Below are 26,035 nucleotides of genomic sequence, written 5' to 3' on the forward strand. Positions count from 1 at the left end.
TCAAACTGCAGCATTGCACTGTTTGATACCGTCTCTGTTTGATTGAAATTTCCGGCCGATTTTAATTTAGCTGAATCCTTGCCACAAATCTATTGAAAATACGATCGAAGCGGGTCACAGATAACCAGCGGATTAGTGATCAAATCAATGCACATGTGGCCATCTTAACCTTTCAAAAGCTTGAGTTTTCCAGCCTCATTATTAGTCAGTAAATGCTATCACCCTAGACATAAACTTCCTGCCTTCAGTGGCTAAGAAAGTATAATATTCTTTTAGTGCTGCATGTAGTACATATCAGTGCTTCAGTCTAGCTCCTGTCATCACTCTGAACAACAGCTCTCAGGCCTGGTGCACACCAGAGGAGTTTTTCTGAGCGTTTTGAGTTTTTAAATCTGCTGCTAATGTTATCCTATGTGTCTGTGCACACTGGAGCAATGAGGTTTTGTAAAAAAAAAACCCATAGCATTACATTGGGAAGAGCTTTTGAAACCTCTAAAAGCTCTTCCCAATGTAATGCTATGGTTTTTTTTACAAAACCTCATTGCTCCAGTGTGCACAGACACATAGGATAACATTAGCAGCAGATTTAAAAACTCAACGCTCAGAAAAACTCCTCTGGTGTGCACTAGGCCTCAGTCTGTGGAGGGAGAGGAGCAGGCTTTTGCTGCCAGTCTTACATTGGTTACCATCCTTATAGGAGGAGAGGGCACATTGATGACTCATCAGAATGTTGCTGCTCTTCATCATGCAGTCAGGATGGCCTGACCCGGCTGTGTTTTCTGAGTGTCCAGGTTATAGTGCTGTCTGTGCTTTGCAACTGTTGTGTCTAAAGTCAGCTGAATCCCAAGACTGGCTTAACAGAATTACAATTCATTTGGCAGATGAGAAATATCCCATATTCTGCATATCATTAGAGTTTAGAGCTGTTTGCCTTGTGTACTGCACTCTACATAGTACAGAACAAATATGTGAGACCATAAATAGATAAGTCCAAAACTCTGTACAATCAGTACATCCCAGTGTTTCCAACTCATCCCTTTAATTACTGACATATATGAATTATACAGGTTTTGTGACTAGGTAGATGCAGTTAAGGCACTGATTATGTGCAAATAGCCCCAGAACCTGTATAACTTAGATGTGTCAGTAATTCAAGGGATGAGTTGGCAACACTGGTACATCCAGCAATACAAGTACATACATAGAGATTGCCCCAACTGTTCGCAGCGTACAGGCCATGGGGAATGACCTCGGGGTAATTTCCGAATTCATCATATTACGCATTACTGTGCAGACGCTTTCCCAGTGGCTGTGCGTCCTTGGTCATGCACCTGCAGCCGGGAGTGCTCTGCGTGATGTTGTGCGCATGCCCAGAGCGCTCCCAGCTGCAGGCGCGCAATCAAGGACGCGTGGCCACCGGGAAAGCGTTTGCGCAGTAATGCGTAATATGACGAATGCGGAAATAACCCAGAGGTCATTCCCCATGGCCTGTTTGCTGCGAATAGTTCGCGACATCACTATACATACATAGTTGATGTGTGGTTTGAGACATCACTAAGGCCTGGAACCCATTAGGAGCGCTTTGTGATTTGAAAAGCTCTTGCTTTGGTGTGATCCCACTTGAGTGATGTGATTTTATAAAAATCCCCCATAGCATTGCATTAGCAAGAGCTTTTTCAAATCACAAACACTTAGAAAAAGGCTGCTAGTGGCTGAGCCCTTAGGCCTGGAACCCACTGGGCCGTTTTTTTTGAGCGTTCAGGGAGCGCTTTCAATCGCTAGCGGTTTCCCTAAACGCTCTGCCAATGTAAATGGGTGGGACAGATTCCACTAGAGCGATTGCAATTAAGGAAATCGCAGTCGCAGAACATGCAGCATTTTGGGAGCATTTCCATTTTAATGGATTGTATAGGAGCAGGGAAATCGCTTGCAAAAACGCTATCACAAATCACTAGCGATTGCGATAGCGTTTTGCGCTTTCTAATGGGTTCCAGGCCTAATACTAGTACACATTCATATGATAACTTACAGCAGAACAGTTTCGGACTGGGAGGTGGAAAAACTGAGGAAATCCACCTGCTGGCCAAGCAGCAGAAACCCTGTGTTATCCCTCCCAATAGAAACCTGCAGCAAGTCTTCACTGTGAGCAGCAACACCTAGTTACTGCTGGTTGGCCAACCAGTGGATTTCCTAAGCTTTTTCAGCTCCCAGTCCGACTCTGCAGCAGAATAAGAAACACAAGGGGTGGTCCCTGTCCTTATGAGCTTACAATCTAGAGGGTAGTGAGGTGGAGACACTAGGGAAGGTTAGAGGATGAGGCAGCAGTGCCCTAACTACAATTCATGCCCCCCCGCCCCAGCGAAAATTTGATGGCATCCCCCAATGTTCACATCCCTTCCCTTGCCTCCCCTTGGTGCCCTTCACGGCCTGGGGGCCCATCTCACAAGAGTCATAAAACAAGAGTGGCCATCATGATCTTCACACCCGTAACAAGTGTAGCCACAAAAACACCTGATCTGAAGTATAGTCCCCTGTACCAGAGGAGGGAAGGTTAGTAGTCTGGGCCCCCCACAGCTCTGGGCCCCCTATGATTGCAGGGGCTGCTCAACCCTAGTTACGCCCCTGTGAGGCAGTGAACCTCCAATGCCACCTATAGTAAATAATAAGCTTGTCTGAACACGTGTGTTTTGAGAGCACATGTGAAGGTTTCAAGGCCTGTGCACGATGGACTGGCTGTGGGAGACCATTCCAAAGGAGAGGTGATGCATGTGAGAAGTCCTGGATGTGGTAGTTAGAGGAGATGACCGAGTTAGATGACAAGAGGGGTCCTAGGAGAAGTAAAGGTTCCTGGTGGGGTGGTAGCTGAAGATTAATGAAGCAAATTTTGAAGGTGACAACTTATGCAGAGCTTTGTAGGATGAGGTGAGGAGTTCAAACTTAATCCTTTGGGTAATTAGTGCCAATTTGGTGCCAATGGCGTGATTAGCAGAAGGATTGCCTCACAGGAGGGGGAGAAGAGGTGCATGAGACAGGCAGCAGAGTTCAGTAGGGACTGGAGAGGTGCCAGTCTGTTTTTTTGATAGACCGCAGCATAGGGTGATACGGTAGTCAAGACGGGATATGGCTCTCACTAGGGATGATCAATCAGATGCAAATACTTCTGAGTCAATGCAAATGTATGCAATTTGTTATGCAAATATATGCAGCTTCAAAATGGCCAATCAATTTAAACCTGGATTTAAATTTAAAATGGTCCATTTTTTAAACGGCATACATTTGCATTGAAATTGGCATAAACTCTGAAGTATTTGCATTTCTTTGATCATCCTTATTTGTCACTAGTGGACTGAGTATGATGGATTCATGCACAGGACATCATCAGAACAGTATGGCCATTCACCAGAGCTGAGGATGTGCACAATGCCAACACAGCTTGTAACAAATGTAATAGCCAAATCTTGTCTTGCAGAAGTAAACAAATAATGATGGAAGAAGCTGGTGAGCCATTGAGGAGCTACCCTGACCCATACAATGCGGAGCAGGAAAAAGCAGTTTGCGTCATCCAAAGAGCTTTCCGTCGGCTGCTGGTAAGTGTTGGACATGGATGTGTGTTATGAACGGGACAGTGACACCAGTGACCTCTGTTTGTTACATCAACCATGCCCTGCAATTATTATGGGAGAACACGAGATGAGGACATTTTACCACCAAGTCAAACACAGATTAGTTGTCTTCCATAAAATCCCAAGCGTAGATTACGAGTGTTTACAAAAGTATTATTTATATAGACCTGTGTTAAGCATCCATAAAATAACCTGTCAGATGTTTGTGTTTGGGAATCTACTCATAACATAATTGATTTGTTTACATTATTCCCTGATGAATTTCTTTTGTTGTAATGCCCTAGCACTAGTGCTGTGATTGGTGGCTGAATAGTGTACTAGTGTAAGGGCTGGATAGTGTAACGGTTAAGGGCTCTGCCTCTGACACAGGAGACCAGGGATCAAATCTCGGCTCTTCCTGTTCAGTAAGCCAGCACCTATTAAGTAAGGAGACATTGGGCAAGACACCCTAACACTGCCTACTAAACGGGCCCTAGTGGCTGCAGCCTTGGTGCTTTGAGTCCACCAGTAGAAAAGTGCAATATAAATGTTCTGTGTCTCGTCTTGTTTGTAACTGTTACAGCTGGGAACCCTGGGACAATAACTCTGAGAGAGGATCAGGAAGACTATATGAGATCCAGAGCCTTCCCTTCCCGTAGCGTACATTTAAATTGGCATCAGGCAAATTTGGGTGCAGGGTAAAGCCAAAAGACAGCTCACCCTGGTTCAGCTGAAACTCTGGGCCATGTTAAATACTATTCCCCCTCCAGGTCGGGGGGGGGGGGGGGGGGGAGTTGTCGAATTACCTGTTTTGTTTTTCTAATGTAAGCTCCTGCAATTGCCAGCACCCAGATTAGTCAGTGGGTGGCGCTACAGCCATAATTCTCATTATGGCCTATGGCGGCGCCAGAATTAGCTGATCCACTCCGATAGAGTACCTGGTTTTTTTTTTTTTTTTTTTTTTTTTTTTTTTAACCAAGTTGCTTCAGTATTGCTTTAATATATGCAATGTTCCTGCCTTCTATTTGATAATTACTTTTCTGTCTCCCGGAAAGCTTTTATTTGCATTTTGAATCTGTTTTTGTTTTTCAGGATAGGAATGTTTTTAAGTATTTCAAAAACCTCGTCAGTTTCAAAAGTCAGGGTGATCCAAGGCTTTTGCTTAAATGTATAAACCCTCAAGAGGTAAGTGCGTCGTGCTTATCCTACATGCTTCTGCCATTTTCACATATATGCTGAATCATTTTAGCGTACTGCAATATTTTGGGATGTGTGTCTCAGGTCCACATCTCGTACGACGATTGGGAACAAGCATTGCTTTTAGTGAAGTCAATATAATGACTTGTCTTTAGGTGTTTACAGCTGAAATTGTGCTGCCCATCAGGATCAAACTCAGCTTCAGTGTAATGATTGTGGAATTCTCTCCGTGATCAGCGCACAAGATGTGCGCTGACACTGCGGAAATCCTCCACAAGCGTATAATTTGAGGGAACCCAGCAAAAGGTGCAATGCACCTGTAGAGGGAAATTCCTGTCGACAGGTGGAGCTGTGGAGTGCAGAGGAACAGCTCCTCTGCCCTGCCACAGACGCAAGACAGGAATTGCACGAAGGGAAGAAACGCAGGGCAAGATAGCCCTGAAAGAGAGAGATCAAAGCAACAGAGGGTATGCGTGTCCACCAAACTAGTCGCCACCGTGCGACGATGAACACACAACCATGAAGACAAAGTGAGAAGGCAATCGCCAGAGGTGGCGATTGCTAACAGCGACACAAGACCGAATAAGCACAGATGAGGAATGTATGTATGTCCACCAATCTAGCCGCCACCTGCGACGGCGGACACACAACAAAGGAAACCGAGCGAGAACGCAATCGCCTGAGAAGCGATTGCGAATGAGATTGAGCAAAGGGACAGATTGTATGTGTGTGCACCAAACTAGTCGCCAACCCGCGACGGTGCATACACAACAGCAGATATAAAGTCGGAACGCAATCGCGAGAGAGGCGATTGCCAGAGGTGACACAAGGCTACAGCAAGGCAGAGCATGAGAGTAGCAAAGGCACAGCAAATATACAATGAGAAGATAAGGAAAATAACAAACGCTAACTAAACGCGAACACCGCACACATTCGCAACAGTGCACGCGTTTATGCGCGGTCTCCGCGTGTTAAGCACAACAGAGACAAGCATGCCTAACTAACCACAGACAGACAAACATGAAACAGAGGACGCGAACGCTTGCTTAATGGTTACCTCACCGAGCCTCCAGCAAGCGTTCGTAGCAGACAAGACAGATACACGAAAATAGGAATAAGTGAGAGATAGGATCCACAGCACTAGCGCAAGAGGCTAGTGCAATCCAGGAAGACAGAACAGAAGGATCCACAGCACTAGTGCAAGGCGAGTGCGATCCAAGCTAGACAGGCAGATGAGATAGCTGGTAGCAACCGCTGCTCCAGCTATACTCCAAGAACAAAGATCAGAACGATCTCCTGTCGACCACCGCTGGGACAGGACAATCACAACAGACAAACAAAACAGATATGCAATCCTAACTGCACTAGGGAAACTGCCTAGTGCAGTCCCAGGAATTACTCTAAGCTAATCTTTAAACAAAGAGCAAGGCTGACACTTCAGGAGTGTACACAGGACTAACCCTTATGACCAGCAAAGGACTCTGGGAAACATAGCTCTTTATACTGCCAGTCATCAAAGGAGGCAGGCAGGGGATTTGCATAACGAGTGTATGCAAATTCCTCAGCAGCAGAACAGACCAGAAACTTGTAATGGAAAGAAAGGTCTCTCTTCCAGAGACCTGCAGCCTACAGACTAGAGGAATGGTCAAACAGCTGTCTGCAGTGCATCCAGCTGAGCGGATCATTACATTCAGCATCCGCTTTTTCAGTGATCTGGGAAAAATCATGCAAGGTGTTGTTGGGAGCAGAACAGTGGTCTGTTGCTTTAAAATACCTCTATCGCAAAAATCTTAAAATTTAAAACATATGTAAACATACAAATAAGAAGGATGTTTCTTCCAGAGTAAAATGAGCCATAGATTACTTTTCTCTTATGTTGCTGTCATTTACAGTAGGTAGGGAGAAATCTGACATTACCGACATGTTTTGGACTAGTCCATATCTCCATAGGGGATTCTCAGCATGGCCTTTATTCTCTATAAAGACACTGCCTGAATAAAATGTATACAAAGATGCTGGTCAGCCTGCGCGCTCGCTGCACATTTTTTTGGCAGTGCTTTTGAAAATAAAGACAACCCTGAGAACCCCCCATGAGGAGCTGAGCTAGTATAAAACCTGTCAGTTCTGTCAGATTTCTACTACTTACTGTAAGTGACAACAACATAGGAGAAAAGTAATTTATGGCTCATTTTACTCTGGAAAAAAACATACTTCTAATTTGTATATGTTTACATATACTTTAAGATTTTCGCAACAGTTCCTTTAAGATCTAAGATACTAGGTAATTAATCTTGGGCCAACCTCCTCGTAAGCCACTACAGAGTCCTGATAGTGCCCATTAGGGCCCTTACACACCAAATGCGTTGCGTTACAGCGGTTGTAAAAAAAAAAAAAAAAAGTTGCACCGCAACAAAGTCCCAAAACGTCGCATGCGGTACAACGCTCAGCTGATCATTTTTGGATGACAATCTCCCCCCCCGCTATATATGCTCACATGCCCCTAAAAAGGTGCAAGCTTCACAAAAGGGACATGCACACTGCAACTAAAAGTCACATTATTTTCAGGCAAACTTGCGTTACCATTAGTTGACATTAATGTGTCATGACGCACGCATATGCATAACTGTGTGTTGAGTCACAACGCATCACAAAGCAGGGGTGGACTGCACACAGAGAAAAAGTTGCATCGCTATGGTAACAAAGTTGCATTGTGTTAGTGCGTCTGTTTTAATGCAATTTAACGCTACTTGATGCATTCGGTTCTAATATCCAGAGACCTATGGACGCTGCATTCATCCTGCTGTGAAACAAAGTGGCTAAAACATGCTGGTATGCAATGCTGGGCTTTGTAGTTCTCCATAGTATGGAGCTGCATGGGTTGCCTATCTGGATGTACAGCCATGTGAAGATGTAACCTTCGTATATACGTCTATAAAGTCTTCTGTGTCTTTCTTTGGCAGGCAGAATTCATTGATGCCGCAGCTGGGGTACATGTCCGGTTTAGGCTGGGAGGAGTAAGTATACCGTTCTATGTGCTTATGGGAGAAAAGCGCTTTATATTATTTATATATTTATTATTGTTGGTGTGTGTCAGCATCATAAGAGTCCCCACAGACACGAGGCAGCACTTACCGTTTGCTGCAGCTGACTCCTCTACGGAAGTCATGCTGCTGGTGTGACTGACTGCCCAGGGATCCAAAACAATGGATTTTTGACAAAAACTGGAATGATGAAGTATTTTGTTTAGCAGCATGGTTTGAAGTGAAGACCATGGGTCTGTTTTGTATGTGTTACGGCCAGAACCCGAAGTGTGGCCACTTCCCGTTCTAGCCGGCCACTTCCCGTTCTGGCCGGCCAATGTGCGAACTGGCCGCTGCGCTGCGGCCAATGTTAGAAATTGAATGTTTCCCTCTGAAGTTTAATGTGTTTTCTGTCCGTCTCTGGCCAAATGTATCAAAAGTTACTTAATTTAATGAAATGAAGCCGGCGGCTTCCGTTCTCTCTCCTCCCCCTGCCTCCTCTCCTCCCCAATACTAGCAGCGGGGGGGGGGGGGCACGTGTCCTCCAGAGTCGTTCGCCGCAGCAGGCAATCCTGCCGTTCCTGCAGAACGGGTGCTGGCAGAAGCGATGTCTGCAGCCTCCCAGCTCTGCTTCCCTGCGGCCACAAACGACTCTGGGGGGACACGCGTGTCTCCCCCCCCCCCCCCCCCACGCACAGTATTAACCATACTGATTGCACATCATTCAGCCCTGCTAGCTAGCAAAGGTAATGTAATCAAAATCTGTTTGTAGTGAGATTCTTGGCCATTCAGCTAATAATGGCGTTTTTGGGTGGGGTTGTCCTGTTAAGACAGAGCCCAGAAAACAAGTCACCTGACATATATACTGCCTGCCTCGAGTCTAATGACTTATTTAAACTGACTCTCGTCTAATTAAAATGGCACAGCATTTGCCTACCAGATTATGCAGGATCTAAGGCTACCTCTCTGACATTCCTGCAGGAGCTGGCCCACACAAATTCTTGCATCTCAACAGGGGCGCCGTGTGTAGGCCTCCTTTTGCCCCCAAGAAAAGAGGTGCAGCGCAAACACCCCGGGGTGCGGATAGGTCTCTCGGTAGTAGTGTTGCACCGGGGGGGTATGTCTGCGCTCCCCCCCACTTTTGGTGTGTTTGCTCCCAGGATGTGCATGTGCACTACAGGTATGAAAATTGCACAATAATAAAGCATCTATCCTTTGGGGGGCACAAGGAGGCCAACACGCGGCGCCCCTGTTGAGATGCAATTATTTGCGTGGGCCAACCCAAGCGTTTTTTTCCCCAAGCAGCCCTACTGCTAAACTCCAGCCCCTAGGGGGTACCCTAGCCCCACTCAGCTTAGGGACGTGGCACGCTGAAGCCCAGCCCCGCTTAACCCAGCCACCACCGCATACAGCATTGACTTTTTGACTATCTTCATGTGTTTTGTCAGCCTGTCTTATTGTGTTCTTTTTCACTGTTAATGTCTTATTGTCAATTTCTGTCTCTGCTCTATTGCCAATGCCATGTGAACCACAACCAATTCCGGGTACGACTTCGGTCGCACTTGGCGAAATAAAGATTCTCATTCTGATTCTGCATAATCTGGTAGGCAAATGCAGTATGCAAACGCTTTGCCATTTTAATTAGTTCCAAGGTAAGAGAGTACAACGATATGTTGGCACTAGATGCACAGACAGGCAGATCCAGGGGGTAGCAGGTGGACACTCTGTGCCTCCGGACAAGAAGACAACGATACAGCCAGTAGAAAAGAAATTATGTATCCGGGCACCAGCCAGCAATAATGCTTAGATCACACCTTTATTGCATCCACCTGGAATTCCAAACAACGATATGTACAGTCGGCCTACTGTACATATCGTTGTTTGGAATTCCAGGTGGATGCAATAAAGGTGTGATCTAAGCATTATTGCTGGCTGGTGCCCGGATACATAATTTCTTTTCTACTGCCCATTTTAATTAGACGAGAGTCAGTTTAATTTAGACATTAGACTTGAGGCAGCCAGTATATGTCAGGTAAAACTGTTCAGAAGCACACACCTTTCACTCTTCTCCAGTATGCATAAATAGAAAATCGCTAGGCACATGTTGAGAATCGCTACTGCAAATCGCTACAAAAAGCATTAGGCGTCTGCGAGTACGCTTAGGGAGTTTTGTTGTGCACTAACCCTCAGTGGAAGAAATGTACTCCTGTCAACATTGTGAAGTGTCTTTTTGGCTTGTAATGTTTTACATAATTGTCATCAAGGTTTCCTCAATGCCTCACCTGTTATCTGATCCAATACTCCAGGCTTGTGCTTATTTATGAATTTTTTTATGTAGCTAAACTAATAAAAGAAATTAGAAAGTGCCGCCAAATATAAAAATTGCATGAACAAAATGGAAAAACACAAGTTAAAAATCGGCAAAAATTATGTAAACCCCCCCCCCCCCCCCCAAACTGCAAAAATCACAATCATATCATGTTTGCGATTGTGAGTCGCAGTGGGAAAAGGCCCTTAATATTACTTCACTCATTTCTGTGTGTTGTGGTTTGAATTCCTTTATCAGCACTATGTAAGGGCTGGTGCACACCAAAACCTGCTAGCAGATCTGCAAAATGCTAGCAGATTTTGAAACGCTTTTTCTTCTTTTTCTGTAGCGTTTCAGCTAGCGTTTTGCGGTTTTGTCTAGCGGTTTTGGTATAGTAGATTTCCTGTATTGTTACAGTAAAGCTGTTACTGAACAGCTACTGTAACAAAAAACGCCTGGCAAACCGCTCTGAAGTGCCGTTTTTCAGAGCGGTTTGCGTTTTTCCTATACTTAACATTGAGGCAGAAACGCATCCACAATCTAAAAAATGCCTCACCCAGGCATTTTTCGTTTCTGCAAAACGCCTCCCGCTCTGGTGTGCACCACCCCATTGAGATACATTGACCAAGCAGATCCGCAGCCGCAAGCGGATCTGAAAACGCCCAAAAAGCCGCTCGGTGTGCACCAGCCCTCACAGTTGAAAAGTCTGTGGTACAAATGATAATTCTGACTGTATGGAGTCCTGTATAGTAGCGATAAGATAACATGAGCGTATCCCCTAATTGTCACAGTGTACCGGATGTTCCTGGAAGCACAGAGTACAGATATAGAGTCTGTGGGAAATTGTTATCTGTTGCTGGTCTAACCACAATTGATCTTCTGTATCTGCTGTTAGTTGGTTAGTACTGCTTCCTGATGTGCACAAAACCAACTGCAAATAAGGGAACCTGAGATAAGAGGGATACGGCGGCTGCCGTGTGTATTTCATTTTAAACACTAGCAGTTGCCTGGCAGTCTTCCTGGCTGCAATAGCATCTGAATCACATACCTGAAACAAGCATGCGGCTAATCCAGTCAGACTTCAAGAGACTCAGAGATGAGTCTTCCTGCCTGTTTTTTACTTACCCGGGGCTTCCTCCAGCCCCATATGCAGGGATGTGTCCCTCGCCATCCTCCTGCGATCCGTTCAGCCGGCGTCAACTCCCGATACGCGGCTCAGTCTGACTGACGTCAGCCGGGGCCTTCTGCGCTTGCACAGGAGGTCGGCGTCTGCACAAGAGGCCTGCCGCTGACGTCACAGAGGGAGTTTTTGCAGGGGAAGATTGCGGCTGAACAGGAGATCGCAGGAGGACAGCGAGGGACACATCCCTGCATATGAGGCTGGAGGAAGCCCCGGGTAAGTAAAAAACAGGCAGGAAGACTCATCTCTGAGTCTCTAAAGGTGGCCACACATCACACAATTTTTTAAATATCTGTTCAATTTAAGAATTGCAATCAATTTTTCTGACTGATTGTAACATTTCAAAAATATGACCAGTGTACCACACACCTATGTTCAATTTCTTCCCCAATTATGATAAAAATTATTGGAAACTCTGAGAAAATTGCTTGGGTGTGTATATGAATAAATTGACAATGTAACACACACCATACAATCTTTAGAGAAATTAAAGAAAAATATCTGGCATTCTGGATAGATAAAAATCGAAAAAAGTGAAATCCGATCGGATTTTTCAGTCAAATGAAAAAAAAAAAAAGCGTTCGATTTTTTTCGGCAGATCCGAGCGTTTTTATCGAATTGCCGTAAAATCAGATCATTTTATTGTATCGTGTGTGGCCACCTTAAGTCTGATCACCTGATCTGCATGCTTGTTCAGGATCTATGGCTAAAAGTATGATCAAGAGGGCAGTCAGGCAACTTGCATTGTGTCAGCCTCCATATCCCTCTCACCATCTCTCTTCTTGATAGGTTTGGGTGACCTTTCTCTGTAGGACCACATGGCTTGGGTATGCTGATCTCTTTGCTGTCCTGCTGATGTTTTGGTTTCAGTAGTGTCGTGAGTCACACACTTACAACAATTCTGGAGACAAAGACGAAAAGAGAGCCGATCCTCGTGTTTAAATGTACGGGAATGCTTAAAGTGGACCTGAACTCTGGCACAGGACAGAAGGAAAACCTAGAGAAATGCACCTTGTATGTATTTAGTTTAGCTTGTCTAATTACCCCTCATTTGTGTCTAATCACTAGTTGTAATTTGAACTTTCCCTGTTTTACATGACTGTCTATGGTAGAGATGGCAGAAAAGCTCATTTGAAAGCACATGCTGTAAACAATATATCTGCTTCCATGAATCAGGAAGTAGACACACTGCAGGTTTATTGCAGGATTTGTATCAGCTGTAACAAAGAAATGTTTTTCTGTAAGGTTCCAGTCACAGTGGGACGTTATGGTCGCATGTTATAAAGTCTTATAACGCAGCTTACAGCACTACAATGCTAATCCTATGGGCCGTTTACAGTGCGACGTTAAAGTCGCATAAAATATGTTGCGTTGTTGTACCTCACTGCTTGCAGTGTGTTACCTCTTAACGCAGACATGTTGCCACTTTAACGTCGCATTGAATCTGACCCCCGATGAAGCGAGGGTGACCCCTCAAGAAACGCATTGATTTTAAAACATTCACAATGCAATTCAACATTAGCTGTGGTCCGTTTTGGAAATGAACACCTGGATGCAGACTGAAATGGGAATGTGGTTTTTAGTAGCATTAAATTGCAGAAAGACTTGTGCAGCACTGATGTGTGTTTATAGAAATGTTCTAATGAAATTCCTTGTTTTCAGCAGATTCTGATAATTGAATGTTCTCATTTTCCCTGCAGACTAAATTCCCTCCCAACATATATTACAAGCTGTTCACTCACAGGCCTGTTGTGGATATGTGTGCCAACAGCCCCAAGGATTACACCAAGCAATGCATGAAGCAGCTGCTGCCGAAACAGATCCATAACCGCAGTGAGATCCCGGCGCAGGACCGGAGCGGCTGGTACACGCGGGTGGAGAACAATGGCTGGAGGCTTCTCACACTCAGGGTCAGTGACTGCCTTATTCTGATCCACCAACATGAAGGGTCCTGCAAACCGCATGCATGTAAAAAGGGCGCCGAGAAATTTGGGCGCAGGGTGAAACAGAAAAACGGCTCCCCCTGTCATAACAAATTTCCTGACAGCATTTATTACTATTCCCCCTCCAAGGCGTTGTACAGTGGGGGTAAGACGCAATTCTTCTCCAGCAGCTGGTGGCTGAATTGCACTGTTTTTATCATAATTTGGGCTACGTCTTTTCCCGTTACCCAGATTACTCACTGAGCACCGCTATTGCCTTCATGTTGCGGATTATGGCGGCTCCTAAATGTTCTCAGCCACGTGGCAGCTTTTTTAAAATCTTTCTGCAAACTTAGCCTGGCTTATAGAAATGACTGCTTTTTGGCCAGCACAATGGCCAAGTGTCTGATAGCACTCTTCCCTTGCTGCATTGGAATCCCAGGTATAAGTCTCAGCAGGACGCTCTCTGTCTCGGGTGTGGGGTGTGTGAGGTAACTGGAATATAGGCAGTGGACACTTTCCTCAAGCAAAATTTAAAGGGACCTCAGTTCAAACTCACAGATAGCCAGCAGACGCACGCAACACCTCAAAATATCGAGCTTGTTGGTTTCTCATATCTACAGACGTGATATAGTAAACGGAGTATTCAGGCCCCAGCAAATGCATCTGTATGTCACAGAGGCACTAGGCTGAGACATAGACACTTGTTGCTGTATGCTCCATCCTCTATGGCCCGATGATGCGGGGCCACACCTGCGAAACGCATTGCAAATGTTTTTTTGGAGTATATTAATAAATCGAAACCTTTGAAAATAGACCGTTTCATGTCTGCTTTGAGGAGGTAAATCCACTACTGCCTCCTCAGCAATTTTTTAGCATATTTTATCCTGTTGGCGCCTCTGTTCAATTTCTGCGGCATCTGTATAAATATTCAATGTGTGACCAATTCTGATATAGTAAACTTCTGATATAGCAAACTACTTTTCTTGGTCCCTTGGAGTTTACTATAAAGGGATTCTACTGTAATAAACCAGAGTTCCCGGAAAAAAGCCACAGAAACACAAGGAGAACACGCAAACTATGTAGGCCAGGAATCTGAACACTGTATATGGCATGGCAAGAGTGCTGAACACTCTGCGGCCTCGTTCAAATCAAAAATTGAAATCGCAAGCGTTTTGCGATTTTGTGCGAGTTGTTTTTTTAGCCTCCTGGCACTCCACTGCGTGCTTCTTCCAGAGCGGTTTTTTAACCACTTCAGGACCGCAGTGCCAAACCCCCCTAAAGACCTGGCAATTTTATTAAAATAGGCCACCGCAGATTATAGCCTCGCTGCAGGGCCGCACAACACAGCACACTAGTGATTCCTCCCCCCCCCTTTTCTCCCCACCAACAGAGCTCTCTCTGTTGGTGGGGTCTGATCGCCTCCCCCCACCCCCCGTTTTTATTTTTATAAATATTTATTGGTTTATTTTTTAAATTAAAATGTGTTGTTTTTTTTCCAGCTCCCTCCCTCCCCCCGCCAGCCAATCAGCGTGATCAGCTGTCATAGGCTTCAGCCTATGACAGCCGATCACTCCCCAGCTGATGGAGGGGACAGCCGTGTCACACGGCTATCCCCAGTACAGCGCTGCTGCAGATCGCAGCGCTGTACCAAGTAAATAGCTGGCGAAGCCGCCGTCTAACAGTCTCCCGTGCCGCTGGGAGACTGAAGGTGGGGCGGAGCTCTGCCCCTCAAGCAGGAGATGTGCGCGCAGCCTGCCCACGATCTCCCGCAGTAGCTGGCCCCAGAACTTGACGCCAATTGGCGTTAGGCGGTCCTGGGGCTGCCGGCGCGGCCACGCCCGTTGGCGTGAGGCGGTCTTCAGGTAGTTAATTCACTCCCTGACACAAGTCAGGAAGTGAACTCTTTGACCCAGACAAGAATAAATACAATGTATTTATTCTTAAAAATGACTGCACAAAGCGATTTTGTGAGCATTTTGCGTTTTTCCTATACTTTCCATTAAGGCAAAATGGCCTCAAAATTCAGTGCTTTGCTGAGCAGATCGGAAACAAACAGCTCAGATGTGAACTCTCTCATAGGGAATCATTGCACAAGTGTTTTTAGGGTGATTTTTGAAAATCATCTGGGCTTACAAAAAGGGCAAAAATGCCATAGATGTGAACGGCTCAGCCACTGTGTTGCCCACTTGCCCTGGATCTCTTCGCTATCATTAGTTGGTGAAATTTGCCTTCTTAAAACAGAAGGCAACTATCATTATAATACCTGTGCACACATATACTGTAAAATGTATATTTGCCCTAGAGTAACCTGCACTATAAATTACCCTTTTCCTCAGTAGCTATTACGTACAGTAGGTTTTATGTATCTGAAAGTCCATCTTCACATGGGGGATTTCTCAGACTGCGCATGAGAGGAATCACCGCCGGGAGACTTGGGTGCAGGATACGGCCGGTATATGGCTGATCCTGCTGCTGCATAAGTCCCGGCCGTGTTAAATACTATTCCCCCTCCAGGCCGCCATGGATGGTGGGGAATGATATAATCTGGCTTCCAGCTATTGCTGGAGGTCGAATTGTAGTGTTTTATAAGTAACTTTAGCTCCGTCTTCTGACAGCGCCGAAGTTACTCTGTGTGCGCTGCTATAGCGGTAATTCCTATTACGGCCTGTGGTGGCACCAGCTGCGCCCAAATCTCCTGCGCTGGATTCACTGTGTTTTGTGTATGCCTGGCTTAAAGTGACCCTGTAGTGAAAGTGATATGAGGCGGCCATATTTATTTTCTTTTAAAGGATATCAGTTGGCAACTGCCATAATGATTCTGTGCTTCTAATGTTTTAAGAACTTAAACTGAGAAGGATATGGATTTTTTCTTTTAAAGGACAAATGATGTGACATGATGAGATAGACGTGTATGTACAGTGCTGAACACACAAATAACTAGGCTTTGTTCCTTTTTTCTTTCTCTGCCTGAAAGAGTTAAACATCAGGTATGCAAGTGACAGTTTCTATCTGGGTCGGGACTGTGTCGGACTGGGTCAGACTATAGCATAACCCTCACTGATAAGTAATTACAGCCATAAAATACTTTCCTGTCAGTAAATGACTTACTGGAGCTGGAAAGAGATAAAAAGGTTCAATAATTCATAGATTTGAGCTCTAGCATACTTCAATGAAAGTGTCATTGAGCAGAGACAATGAAACAGTAAAATCTTTAAAACTAGATTTAAATTTAAAACTGTGGGACATCTAAAAAAAAGTCATTTTTAGGAGGAGGAGGATGGATACAATTGTTTTTCTTATCAGTTTATTTTCACCTCGGATGTCCTTTAACTACTTGAAGACCGCCACACGCCAATGGGCGTGGCCGCGGCGGTAGCCCCGGGATCGCCTAACGCCAATTGGCGTCAAGTCCTGTGGCTGGGATTTCCAGGAGATCGCGCGCAGGCTGCGCGTGCATCTCCTGTTTGGGGGGGCGGAGTTCCGCGCCGACTTCAGTCTCCGAGCGGCGATTGCCACTCGGGAGACTGTTAGACGGCGTAATCACCATCTATATACATGGTGCAGTGCTGCGATCAGCAGCTGCGCTGCACTGGGGACAGCCGTGTGACACGGCTGTCCCCCTGGGGAACAAGAGAGCGATCGGCTCTCATAGGCAGAAGCCTATGACAGCCGATCGCCGTGATTGGCCAGCTGGGGGGAGGGAGGGAATTAGGAAATACAGTAAAAAAAGAGAACTTGTAAAAAACAAAACAAAAACAACCAAAAAATAAACACGGGGGGGGGGGGGGGCGATCAGACCCCTCCAACAGATAGAGAAAAAGGGGGGGGGGGAAATCACTCGTGTGCTGTGTTATGCGGCCCTGCAGCTTGGCCTTAAAGCTGCAGTGGCCAATTAAGTAAAAAGCAGCCTGGTCTTTAGGGGGGGTTACCACTGTGGTCCTCAAGTGGTTAAAATAATACCAGTTGCTTGACTTTTCTGCTGATCCTGTGTCTCTAATATTTTGAAGCCACAACCCCTCAACAAGCATGCAGATCAGGTGCTCTGACTGAGGTCAGACTGGATTAGCTGCATGCTTGTTTCAGGTGTGTGATTCAGACACTACTGCAGTGAAAGAGATTAGCACGGCTGCCAAGCAACTGGTATTGTTTAAAAGGAAACATCCATATCCCTCTCAGTTAAGGTTCCCTTTAAGCCAGTGGCCTGGAACACAGGTGCTCTGACTAAAGCTGGGTACACACATGCAATCACTGTTGCTAGGCAGGGATTGGGAATTTATTCTACAGGCGACAATTCTGTTCAGACACATCGCAAGCTTCTAGACTAGCGACACATTCTGTTACCATAGAGATGGGCAGAGGGAATGACGAGTGGCACAAAACAGAGCAGGAGGAGTAAGGAGGGAAAACAATAGAGACAGGCAGACTTCAGCCACAATGTTTCGGCAGGCTGGATCTTTCGACAACGCATTGAGGAGGGCTGGGGGCTGCTGCACACACACTACACTAAGGCCCAGTACACACTGGCACAGATAGAAAACTGATCCGTGGCAGCAGACCCAAACTTGTGATCTGTTTGAACAGACCAATGTAAACGGATCCATTGTTTATGGAACTGTTTGCATCCGTTCCGTTACAGTCCGCTAAACCTTTTGTTTTTCAGGCCAATGTTAACCAGACCCTTAAGGGCTCATTTCCACTATAGCAAATCCGCATGCGTTGTCCGCATGCGGATTCGCACTGCCAATACAAGTGGATGGGCCTGTTTCCACTTGTGTGTTGTGCGGAGCGTTTTTGTGTGCAGGGAAAATTCGCTCCCCGCACACCGCTAAGCGAATCGCATACAATTTTTCTAATAGGGAAATCGCATGCGGATTTGGCATGCGTTTTTCCCCGCAATTTCGCATGCGATTTTGCATAGGAGGTAATGTTAATTTACACAGGCAGTGACATGGTTAAAATCGCCCACCTACTACCCTATGCAAAATCGCGGGAAAAAACGCACGCAAAATCGCACCCGCATGCGATTTCGTCTGCGGTGATTTCCCGGCGATTCCGCACCGCACAAGTGGAAATGCAGCCTTAGAGGAACTCCATTGAAAATAATGTAATAAAAAAGTGCTTAATTTTTACAATAATTATGTAGAAATGATTTAGTCAGTGTTTGCTCATTGTAAAATCTTTCCTCTCCCTGATTTACATTCTGACATTTATCACATGTGCCATTTTTACTGCTGGCAGGTGATGTCACTGGAAGTTGATGCTGTTTGCATTTTTGGCAGATGGAAACAGCTGTTATTTCCCACAATGCAACAAGGCTACGACCATGTGATGTCAGTACCTCAGTGCTGTGAGGCGCTGACATCACATTGTGGGAGGGGTTTCACCACAATATCAGCCATACAGAGCCCCCTGATGATCCATTTGAGAAAAGGAATAGATTTCTCATGGCAAAGGGGGTATCAGCTACTGATTGGGATGAAGCTCAATTCTTGGTTACGGTTTCTCCTTAAGCTACTGCCTCGTTTGAATTTAATGTAATGTGTGTAAGAAACTAACCGCATGCTTGTCTCAGGTGTGTGATTCACACAACTGAAGCTAAAAGAGCAGCAGGACTGCCAGGCAACTAGCATTGTTTAAAAGAAAAGCTAGAAATCTCTATATCACCATATTAAGGCGGGATTCTCTTCTCCTCAGGTGTTTGACAGTGTGGATGAGGTGACTACAGCCGATAATAAGAAGAGACTCACATTCAGCCACAGTAAGCTGCAGAGGAAACAGGACATAATAAAGAAACAGAAGCAAAGAAAGATTGACTGGATGAGAAAGATGTGAGTAGATTGTGTAGTTGTCTGTCGCTCCTAAACAATTTACACAATCTATAAATCCTCCAAGGTGCTACTGAAGAAGGTGAAACCATGGGGCAGTCATAAATATCAGATAAGACAACCATCTACACAGCACTGGGCTTTGCACAACATCAGGAAATTTCAGTTGTGTTTACATAGAATCCAGGAGTTGCTACAGCTAAATACTCTCTTAGGGCTCATTCACACTTAGGGCGCTTTTGCCCTTTTTGCAAGTGCAGACTATTTTCAAAATCGCCCTAAAAACGCTTGTGCAATGATTCCCTATGAGAGAGTTCACATCTCAGCGGTTCTTTTCTGATCTGCTCAGCAATGTACCTTTTTTGAGTTAAGTCCGCCTCAATGGAAGGTAGGGGAAAAACACAAAACGCTCACAAAATCGCTTTGTGCAGCGATTGCGTTCACGTTTTTAAGAATGAATACATTGTATTTTTTGTATTCAAATACATTGTATTCTTTTCCCAGTCAAAGAGCTCACTTCCTGACTTGCATCAGGGAGTGAATTAAAAAAACGCTCTGGAAAAGTGCTTAGAAAAGCGCTAACAAAAACACCCCGCCCACTCAAGCGCCGGGAATCGCAAAAAAAAATTGCGTCAAAGAATGCCTAACGCGATCAGAACGCAATGTGAACAAGGCCTTAGGGCTGGTTCACACTGTGAGCAATTGCGCTCAGTTTGCCAGCAATCAGCCATGGCCCTGATATCACATTGTGGGAGGGGTTTCTCCACAATATATAGAAGTCCATGCAGATCTATTTGAGAAAAGGTAAAGATCTCCCATGGGTTAAAGTTCTTCTTTAATTTAGCAACAGCTGAATGCTGCAGGCTTATATGAGGAGAACATGCTACATATGACCTCATAGGCTGGTCTTGGTATAGAGAGACAGAAGATATGTGTAGGGAGACTATAGATATGTAAAAAGAAGTAAAGGCAACCCTATAAAAAAATATGGGATAACAAGACCTGTGGAGTAGCACAAGATACCCTATATATACACGATCGGTATGATAGCTCTCATGGGGAATATACAGTATGATATATATATACTGACCATGTTCATAAATTGTATCCATTTTTATGCAAATGTAGTTAAAAAAATAAATCACAAAATTGTTTTGGCCAAAGTCTGTTATGTGTATTTTTTCTTCTCTCCCCCTTATTTGTATACAACACTATCTATTGTTTGAGACACAGACTGAATCCATAAAGTAACAGGAATTTAAAGTATACTGCAGAAACATTGCAAAACAATTACCGTATAATAATAATAATCATCATCATCATCCTGTATTGAATCAAGAATATGAAGGCTGATTACTTGCTGTAGCTTTGGCTCTGTACATGGTTACTCCTTGTATTGCCGTTTAACATTTGTGAAGTGCTTTTCTCCCCTAGGGTGGAGCATAAGCAGGGCTCAGACCAGTAATTAGTTGATTGGTAAATTTTGGTACGGAGTAAGAATTCTACAAGTCCGCAAATGCCAGGCTAAACAGATAACTTTTCAGTCTGGATTTGAATAACTCTAGGGATGGGGCTGTCTTTGCTGGATGTGGTAGGGAATTCCAAAGGGTGGAGGCAGCATGAAAAAGTTCTGGCTCCCAAGGTGTTGAGGTGCCTTCTGAAAGTGACCAAGTTTATGGCTCCTGCTGATCTGAGGTTGTGCAGTTTCAGCAAGTCCTTCATGTATCCAGGGCCCAAATTGTGTAGGGATTTGTATGTCAACATTTAACGAAAGCTCATAAACTGGTGTTTCCTCAGGTATTATGAAGGGAGCCTCCATGCCCAGACTACCGACCCGGACACGGCCATCCTGGTCCAGCGAGCTACACAGGGGGTCATCCAGTCTGTAGAACAACATGGCACCCACGGCGTCCTGGACTGGGAGGTGGACGAGCTGCTGAACTGGACCAATGCACTCAACTATGACGAGTAAATATACTGATTCCTATGACTGTTCTTCTGCTTCTGAGGTGGACTTCATAATTCAGAAGTGCCTTCTGACTGCCTGCATTTATTTATTGATTGTATTTATAAAGCGCGAACTTATTACGCAGCGCTGTGCATGTTTCAGTCAGTGACTCATTATGTGGTAAAATCAACATGATAGCCAGGAAATGTGTAACGTCTCAAAATTAGGATGTAGCATCTCGTATATTAAGACAGGTTCACTTTATCTGTCAAAAAAAGAATAAAGAAATGGAATTTACTCTGCCAGAAGCAGAGAATCCTAGGAGTTTTGTTGTGTGAGGAAAGTTCACTCAGAGAAGTTTTCTAGCAGAAGAGAGACCCTTATGAGGATGCCAGAGTATTGGCATTCTGAGAGCTGCTGTTACTATATTATGTGCAGTGATAACAAATGATCTGTGTGTGAGTATTGTGCTGCTGTTTAGAGAGATCTGCTCTATATGCCGTCCTCCTACAGCAGAGCTTTAAAATCATTACCCAGCAGCACACAGGCCAGGCAGCATGTGCTACCTACTGAGTCACATCGGCTCCTCCAGCCGTTCTTCCTGCTCGGAGGCAAGGAAGCAGTTTAAAGGAACACTATCAAACCAAGTATTCTAAAATGACAATGTACAAATAATGTCTAAATAGCTGTGTAAACATTTTCCTACTTTTCATGTTAGATATCAGAGGCAAAAGCTGTAATTCGTTGTGTATAGATTTTAGCTGCGTTTGGAATGGCATTTGCATAGGTGAATCTCTGCAGTCTGACATGCTAAGAACAGTGTAATATTGAAACAGTTATATTAAAAGCCTCTCAGGTGTCATGTTTCACACACAATTACAAATGTTTATGTTACACATAAGATACATTTTCTCTGCTCTACTGCAGAGAGCTCTCAGAAACAGGCAGCTGCAGTGAGAGCTTTCTCTCACACACAGGATTGATAGATGTGGTGTGAGGGAATCCCCCCCTCCTCTCATGGTTCACTGGGCTGTCAGAATCAGCATCAGGGAAGTGTGAAAGTAATTCCATAACAGTAAACAAATAGATTAGCAGTCAGATGTATACACCAGTAATTAAGAGCACTTCCCAAACAATTCCTATCTCAATTGGAAAAAAAAAATGTTAATCGATAGTGTTCCTTTTTAATATTTTTATTTTATTCTTAACCACCCTGGCGTTCTAATAGAACGGCCAGGGCGGCGGCGCAGCACATTTTTTATAATTTGTTGTTAAATCATGTAGCTAGCCTAGCGCTAGCTACATGATAGCCGCTGTGCAGCGGCATCCCCCCGCCCCTTCCGGTCGCTCCGGGAATCAGAGCAAACAGGAAATCCCGTTCAGAATGGGATTTCCTGTTTGGCCTCCCCCATCGCCATGGCGACTATCAGGATGACGTCATCCATGTCATGGTGTCGGAGGGAGTCCCGATCCACCCCTTACCGCTGCCTAGCGCTGATTGGACAGGCTGCGCAGGGGTCTCGGGGGGGGCCTGTAACGCGGCGGGTAGCGGCGCATCAGCAGCGATCAATAACAACACACAGCTAGCAAAGTGCTAGCTGCGTGTTTTAAAAAAAATTGTGAAAATCGGCCCACCAGGGCCTGAGCAGTCCAGCGCGGCGGTCATGGACGAGCTAAGCTGGTTAAGCCTGGTACACACTTTTTCAATTATGATTGACCAATTTAACCACCTCCATATATTATAAGGGTCAACAGATATTGAATACTATGAGCAGATTGTTTAGGTAAACACTCACTTTACATGGAGGGGGTAAAATTGGTCAGTGATTGGCCAATTGTTGAGTGTGTACCAAGTGTGTACCGGGCTTTAGTTTTTTTTTTTGTGGGTACGGTTACTGTTGACTTGATTGGACACTTGTATACCTTTAGGGGAAAAAAAGTGTTCTAAATAGATTCCTCATTTGAGGGAAGCCTCTGAATAATCTAGAAGTTTCCCCCTGCGTACAAATGAAATCACCGCCAGGAGACCTGGGCGCAGGATACAGCCGGTATATGGCTTATCCTGTTCATGCACAACTACCGGCGGCGTTAAATACTATTCCCCCTCTAGGTCCACGTGGATTGTGGGGAATTATGTAGTTTGGCTTCCAGCTATTGCTGGCGGCCAAATGACAGTGTTTTAAAAAGTAACTTCCGCTCCATCTTCTGATGGCGCCAAAGTTACTCACTGTGCGCCGCTATGGCCGTAATTCCTATTACGGTCTATGGTGGCGCCGGCTGAGCCCAAATCTCCTGCACTTAAACAGACATGGTCGTCCCCCTTACAGTTTCAACACTGGAACCCCTCAACATGGGCTTGGTGTCAGAGCGCGGTCACACTGCCCAGGTACAGAACAGCTCATGTCTGCACAGTAGCATGCAGCCGCTCCATGCTACTGCGCAGGTGTGAGCCGTTATGCGTCTGTACAGTGTGACCGAGCTCATTCACACATGGAAGCGCGGCTGCAAATTTTCACAGGGTCCTGGGTAATGGCGGTGGTCTGGAGGAGGACATGGGAAGCCTCTGGAAGATTCGAGGCTTCCCTTTACCAAGCTAAGTATCTCACTTCTCATTCCCATAAGTCACAGGTTTGCTTTAAGTCACTAGATCACTTTTGTCAGAAAAATCCTCAGCGCTAGGTTCACAAAATGTTGCCAGTAGTTCTTTCTGTAGTCACCCAGTGCGCACATACAGCACATAGTTCTTTCTGTAGTCACCCAGTGCGCACATACAGCACATAGATGGTGACCACCAGCAAAGGCAAATATATAGGTTTTTATAACACAATGATCATTTATTCTTCATAAAAATAGTTATAAACTGTTAAAACAGCACACACATCCCAGGCCCTTATGACCGGGACCCTTTAAAAGTATCAATAATATCATGTACATACAGTAAGGCTCATGCAGTGTAGCAGATAAAATTCCAGTCTCCAATTCCTGACCGGTTTTGGTATTTCGCCGTCTACTACATGCATGAGCCTTATGCGTGTACTGTAGAAACACGATACGCTTGATACTTTTAAAGGTGTGCGTGTATCCAGTTTTAGTGATGTGGCCTCCCTGGAGTTAGCATGTAGCCTGAGTCAAACTTTTCTATCTTCCCTTGGACTTCTGTTGCTCTTGTGGAAAAGAACTCAAGAAGTATGTCATTTGTTTGATCAGGGGATGGATTTGTAAGACTCTGATAACCTCTTACAGATTATGCCCACGTGAGACCCACTTATTTATATAAGCACTCCACCATCCATACAGATCCTCTTTCTGGTCATACTTAGTAGTCCAACCCCACAGCCTCTCCTGTTTTATGCTGCTATTGATCACCCAACTGATTATGCTTTTCATTAAAAGGTACATCAACGCATGGAAGGCAGTGGGGACAAGTAAATCATCCTGTGCATTCAAAGGTAAGGCCTGTTTTAAGAGAAACATGGAGGCTGCCATTACTGACCTCCTGAGAACAATGGCTGTTCCTCACACTGTAACAACTTGTGTCTCTCACCTGGAGAAAATGCAGAACAAAATTCACAGAAGGTTATCAACATTTTATTAACGCACAAAGATGAAAAAAATGTTCATTAAATCACATGGTATGGCATTGGCCACCACGGCAGAACCTCACACATATAGACTCAACTACACACAGCATTGAAACCGCAGGTGTATGGGGGGGGAGCTGCATGGGGGTGGCTCTTTGGAGCCACAAGATGTAAAATTCCATAGGATGACCAACTTAATCCACTTATAATAGCAAAATAGGATTCACAACTATCAGTGGCAATGGAAATGTCAGTTGAGTTAGGGCTGGTTTACACTTAGCGCTTTTTCTGGGCTTTGCTGATCGCTGGCGATCAGAAAAGCCCTAGTGCAAATGTATCCCTATGGGTACATTTATGCGGTAGCGTTTGCGATTTCGATCGCAAATGCGGTGCATGCAGCGTCTTTGGGGCGATTGCGCTGTGATTGGCGTTCTGTTGAACAGGATTCACTAGCGCAAATCATGCTCAATTGTGAGAACAAGCGCCCAATGTGAACTGGCCCTAAGTAAGCCTTTGCTGAACACAGACAAGGTAGCAGGCAGTAAGGAGGACTACAATGCTGTCGTCTGAGAGAGGTCGGTGGCTGCTGTACACATGCTGGATTCTCAATAGGGGTGGTCAATATTGGCCACCTGGACTGAGTTTAATCTAGCGTGTGTACAGAGCTTTAGCCAGAGCTTTAGCCTGGATTCACAGTGGTCAGTTGCATAACGCATGCATTATAATGCGCTAAAATGAGTGTGAACTGCAATGGAGACTGGACATAGACAAATACAAAGCCAGGATGCAGCGAGTTAGAAAAATGTGATCAGTTACAACCCTTTACTGTGAACAGGCCCATAGAACTGTGTGGGCAGTGAGCTGGCATTCAGAATTATTCTGTAACACAACTGACCACTGTTAACCTAGCCTAAAGCCAGAAACCCACTAGGAGCCATTTTCTGAGCTCCTTGCGATTTGAAAACTCTTGCTAATGTAATGCTATGGGTGTGATCGCACTGGAGCGATGTGATTTTATAAAAATCCCCCATAGCTTTGCATTAGCAAAAGCGTTTTCAAATCACTAGTGATTAGAAATCGCTCCTAGTGGGTTTCTGGCCTAAGTCCTAGTTTGTGAGTAGTTTTCAAGGTGAAACATTGCAGGAAAGACCCTGCTGGGGAAGGCCATGCAGGAAGGAGCCTTAGAAGTGAAGGTAATATCATAGGGGGAATAAAAGTGTTATCAATGTAGAAAGGAGCTGAAAGGCACATATAGACCTTAGAATTTTGCCACTTGGTCACACTTAACCCTTTTCGGGTCCGGCCGCCTAACCTGCCTAAGGGTCTGGCTGGGCTTTCTCCCCCCTGTGTGGCCAGGTGTCCCCCCCCTGTGTGCAGCAGCCATCACTCACCTTCCAGGCCCCAGCAACGAGGCGCAGTGGATCCCTCCATTCCAGCCGGCGTCTCAGC

General features: G+C 45.1%; 1 protein-coding gene across 3 annotated transcripts in view; it reads left to right on the top strand.

Annotated features, from left to right (window-relative positions):
* The window catches only part of C2H11orf65 (chromosome 2 C11orf65 homolog), a 35,252-nt gene that overhangs the window by 1,942 nt on the left and 7,275 nt on the right, over positions 1-26,035 (top strand). For all 3 annotated transcript variants that reach the window (XM_068266916.1, XM_068266918.1, XM_068266919.1), the window contains exons 2-8: positions 3,470-3,587; positions 4,695-4,787; positions 7,760-7,813; positions 13,008-13,217; positions 18,927-19,060; positions 20,855-21,025; positions 24,399-24,454. In XM_068266916.1, coding sequence (XP_068123017.1) covers positions 3,470-3,587; positions 4,695-4,787; positions 7,760-7,813; positions 13,008-13,217; positions 18,927-19,060; positions 20,855-21,025; positions 24,399-24,454 — 836 coding nt within the window. The remainder of the gene's footprint in view (positions 1-3,469; positions 3,588-4,694; positions 4,788-7,759; positions 7,814-13,007; positions 13,218-18,926; positions 19,061-20,854; positions 21,026-24,398; positions 24,455-26,035) is intronic.

This window comes from Hyperolius riggenbachi, chromosome 2, assembly GCF_040937935.1.
Source record: "Hyperolius riggenbachi isolate aHypRig1 chromosome 2, aHypRig1.pri, whole genome shotgun sequence".
Lineage (NCBI taxonomy): Eukaryota > Metazoa > Chordata > Amphibia > Anura > Hyperoliidae > Hyperolius > Hyperolius riggenbachi.